General features: G+C 38.5%; 1 protein-coding gene across 1 annotated transcript; it reads left to right on the plus strand.

Annotated features, from left to right (window-relative positions):
* The first annotated feature begins 3635 nt into the window (after positions 1-3635).
* On the plus strand, positions 3636-4394 carry LOC127683702 (putative keratin-associated protein 4-16). Its single transcript, XM_052180970.1, has one exon. The coding sequence runs from the start codon at positions 3636-3638 to the stop codon at positions 4392-4394; it is 759 nt and encodes a 252-aa protein (XP_052036930.1).
* Positions 4395-5149: the final 755 nt, after the last annotated feature.

The raw sequence follows: 5149 nt of genomic DNA on the forward strand, positions 1-5149 counted from the left end.
ATATCAGAAAAGTTTGTACATGCAGTAAAAGCCCTACAATTCATAACAAGCTGTAGTTTCAGACTGAGATCAGACATTTTGGGCAAAGCATACTGGCACTGCCATTGAAAGGAGTGGAGGCAAATGTGTCCATGCTGTATGTAAGGAGACTGGATTGATACACCACAATGAAAAAAAGAGAGAGAGAAGAGATTGTCAAGAATAAAATTCATTTCTGTTGGACATCAAAGGGAGGAGAGGCCCTTAGCCCTGGAAAGGCTTGATGCCACAGTGTGGAGGAATGCTGCGACAGGGAAAAGTGAGAGGGTTGATTAGGGAACAGGGGGTAGGGGAGATGGGTTATGAGACTTTTGGGGGTGGAACTATGAAAAGGAACAGCATTTGGCATGTAAATTAAGAATATATCTAATAAGAAAAAGTAAAAAATAATAAAAACAAATAAAAGTAAAGTCTATATGAAATATTAAAAAAAGAATAAAATTCATATTCAGCATGCCTTAGATGCTGAATTTATTTTTGCTTACTGAATCATCCAAAGTTTCTTATCTGTATCCCAATATTTGCAATCCCAACATTGAGTAAAGCAGTTTTGTATGGGAAAGTTATACAAAGTATAACTTGAAGGACTGAATAGAACATTATTTATATATGTGTGCATATATGTGTGTATATGTGTATGTATATGCATATATTATAAGGAGTATATGAGATTGTCCTATGTGATAGCTGTCCAAAATTCTACCAGTGTCTGCCTGCAGGTTGGGATGGCAAAAACTGTGATATTTGTTTACCCCATGAAGTAGGAAGATTCAACACTCTTAATCCAATGCTGAAAACCTAGAAGATTTCTATAAACTGTTATAGCATTGAATCTACATTTTTGTGGAGTTTGAAAACAAAGACACTGGAGATGGGTAAGAGCAGGGGACTATAGTAGCAGTACTACATGTGTTTTCTTCATACCTGGTACATATGAGCTGCCTATTGGGGTGTCCTGCACATATTGATGGTGGGTTTCCTCCTGCCATACACATAAGCAAATGTATATCTCCCAAATGATTGCATATCCAATCAGGTGCCAGTCAACATACCATCTATTGCACACACAAGACCTAAACTAGTCAGACCCTCTTATACTTCATATACAAATGATATTTGGTTCTGCTACAGGTTTTATTGAATTTTCTTGTCTTCTTCTTGTCAAAAGATTATATGTAATTTAAACAAAACAAAGACAAGAAATCAGAATTTTTAGAATAGTTTGAATTTTACTAGGTAGGCAGGAGCAAATAATCTGTTCACCACAGATAGAGCACTGACAACAGGCTGAAGAAATAATCCCAACAAAGTCTGCTATAGTGGGTCAATGAATTTATTAGAATGACTTAAAAGACCATAGCTAAAGGCTTACCCATAGACTCACAGAACAACTTTAAAAAGCTCAGCCAATTAAACACACCCTCTAGCAACTGGTGCTGCTTATATACCTTTGAAAGTGAATGTGTTTGGATGTTGTAAATTTCATGAGCTTTCTGAGTCTTGTATGTTTTGTATTCTTGCAAATATTATGTGACTCCTTCCTTCTCCTAAAGAAGAATGCTTCAATTCAGAGGAAACGGCTATACAGAAAGGCTAACCTCTTTAGATATTCATTGGAAAGAATTCTGTCCTTTTCAGTTTCATTAACTTTTCCCTGAAATTTGAAATACATAAATAAAATTTCATGTATCATAATAGTAGATATTGTATCTAAGTTCTCTTCTATAATTGCTACCCAGATGAGTAAACTGAATTGTCAGCCACAGCTAAGTCTCTCATCCACCTTCAAAAGCTATTCATTAAAGAATGGTTATATCCTTACTTCTAATGCCATGTGTTATTTTGTCTGCTTTGAACTTGGCATAAATAGAATTTTAGACTGTTGTGCTCTGTTTTATGTTGTTTTCTGTTGTGCTCTGTTGGGCCATGTTTTATCATCTCAACATATGATTTCTGGTATTAATCATATACTAATGGGCACTTGTGTATATTCAGTCGCATTATCCATTAAACTATATATAAGTAACATGATTAGCCTTTAACTACAATGCATTTGCTAGAAAATTATTGTTTTACTTTTGTATAAGAATTTCAGAATTGTACATTGCTATGATGTCTGTGTATCTGTGAATGTGTTCTAAATGGAAAGACTAAAAACATCTTTTTAATTTATTTTATCATTATTGTGGAGTTTCATAAGCTTGTCTCGTGCACTTGTGAAGGTCAGAGGTCAAAGTTTTGCAGTTGCTGCTCCCTTGTAGCAGTCTGTTGGTCCTAAAGATCATACTCAGGGGGAGATTGCCTGAATATGCAGTTTGTGCTAGCTGACTATCTCTTGAGCTCATGCGTACTTGAAATCATTAACTGAATCACTGATTTTAATTCTTTTAAAATTTTAATTGTGTGAATAAATTACTAATTTTGCTTAATTTATTTGGTGGAAGAAGAAAATAGGAGACTTTTTACTCATATTAGTGTCACAAAAATATTATTAACTAGTTCATTTTTAAACTCAATTTCAAGTCTGAAACACAATGTTTCTACAGTTGAACTCACAGCAAATCTGAAACAAATTGTAAGATCAAGAAAATTCACTCCATAGAATTTAAAACGTATCTGATAGGTACATAAACTTCACTGTGGAGAAGGGGAGTTCTATATGCATTTGTCTGAGGCCATGCATATATACATAAACTGGTATTACAAAGAATGTGCTATTCTGCTTACACCAAAAACCAACAATTTAAACAATTCTTTGTGTCTCACATAACAATATTTTTTCTGTTGTTATTGTGGTGCTGGTTTTCTGTACCTAGTAGACTCCACTCTATAGTGGTGGCAGAAAATGTTCCCAACTGTGGTAAAATACCTGGGAAACAGAATTTAGATTCATTTTGGTTAAGGATCACAGGACTGTCATCTTAGGATTGCTTGACTCTGCTGCTCCTGGTTTTATGGTAGGACAAAACTACTTGTGATGGTTTGTATATGCTTTGTCCAGGGAATGACACTATTAGAAGGTGTGGCCTTCTTGTTGTAGGTGTGTCACTGTGGGCATGGGCTTTAAGACCCTTGTCCTAGCTACCTAGAAGCCAGTTTTCTCCTAGAATCCTTCAAAGATGTAGAACTTTTAACTTCTCCTGTACTTTGACTGCCTGGATGCTGCCGTGCTCCTGCCTTGATGATAATGGACTGAATCTCTGAACATGTAAGCTAACCCCAATTAAACGCTGTTCTTGTAAGAGTTGCCTTGCTCATGGTATCTGTCCACAGCAGCAGTAAAACTCTAACTAAGACACTACTCATCACACAATAGGCAGCAAAGACAGCAGGAAAGGACAGAGCAAGATATGATTCTGAAGAGTACGTTCCCAGGGACCTACTTCAGCCTACTAGGCTCCAGGGAAGGGACTGGGAGAAGGAGAGGGAAAGGAAACTGCAGTCCTGATGTAATATATGGCAGAATAATAAACAAAAAGAAAAGCAATTATAAAAGGAACTTTTTGATGGTGCTGGAGATTTGTCCCCAGACTTCACAATAACAGGCAAGGACTCTACCACTGAACTACATCCCAATCATCATCAGTTGACCCCACATGAGGTCCTGTCACCTGCCATTCATCCTTCCACCTGCATTCATCCTTCCACCTGCATTCATCCTTCCACCTGCATTCATCCTTCCACCTGCATTCATCCTTCAAACTTCCATTCATCATTCCACCTGCATTTATCCTTCCACCTGCCATTCATCATTCCACCTGCATTTATCCTTCCACCTGCCATTCATCCTTCCACCTGCCATTCATCCTTCCACCTGCCATTCATCATTCCACCTGCCATTCATCATTCCACCTGCCATTCATCATTCCACCTGCATTTATCCTTCCACCTGCCATTCATCCTTCCACCTGCCATTCATCCTTCCACCTGCCATTCATCCTTCCACCTGCCATTCATCCTTCCACCTGCCATTCATCCTTCCACCTGCCATTCATCCTTCCACCTGCCATTCATACTTCCACCTGCCATTCATACTTCCACCTGCCATTCATCTGTCTGCCTGCCATTCATCCTTCCACCTGCCATTCATCTGTCTGCCTGCCATTCATCCTTCCACCTGCCATTCATCTGTCTGCCTGCCACTCATCCTTCCACCTGCCATTCATCCTTCCACCAGCCATTCATCCTTCCACCTGCCATTCATCCTTCCACCAGCCATTCATCCTTCCACCAGCCATTCATCCTTCCACCTGCCATTCATCCTTCCACCTGCCATTCATCCTTCCACCTGCCATTCATCCTTCCACCTGCCATTCATCCTTCCTCCAACCTGCCATTCATCCTACCCTCTATGATTAATGCATTTAACACTTAAGACTTGAGGGAACAACAGTGAAGATATAAATCAGAACAACATAGTTTTGTACCTTTCATCACTGAACTGGTACCTGTGTTTTTTGCAGTGTGTATTTGGAAGGCTCGCAACTAAATTTCTCATCTTCAGGACTATGTGGGCCTCTTTATCCTTTGTAATCGATTCCTGTGAGCTTAAAAACCCAATTCAGGTGATATCCCAACTCTCTCTCTCTCTCTCTCTCTCTCTCTCTCTCTCTCTCTCTCTCTCTCTCTCTCTCTCTCTCCCCCCCCAAGAGCTTTGTTGTAAGAATTAAACTGTACAAATTACTTAATTAAAAATAATGGAAAACAAGCCAGTTTCAATGCAGGTAATTACTAAGAAATCCATAAGCAATACTTCTGGAAAAATTAAATACCAGACACTACTCACTACACATCCTCCTCACTGTAGTGTACTATTCACCCAACATTGCAATTTTTATCTAGTATCTGAAGTTCTACCTCATGTACAATTTCATGACTCTCAAACTCCATTCATGATTTCAGGAATATCACAGAGCACATGGTACAGTTTGTGACCTTAGGAAGGAATGTGAGTTGCCTTTGGAAGTACTCAAGAGTCACTTTTCTAGATTTGGCCCTAGGCAGTAAAACAAAATCATTTTATTCCATCAAACAGGAAAGACATTTTCCTAAAAGTGAAATTTTCATAAAAGTTTAAGATAGCCAAGTCTTAGTTCTTCACATTCAAGGG

The sequence above is a fragment of the Apodemus sylvaticus genome, chromosome 4 (assembly GCF_947179515.1).
Source record: "Apodemus sylvaticus chromosome 4, mApoSyl1.1, whole genome shotgun sequence".
Classification (NCBI taxonomy): domain Eukaryota; kingdom Metazoa; phylum Chordata; class Mammalia; order Rodentia; family Muridae; genus Apodemus; species Apodemus sylvaticus.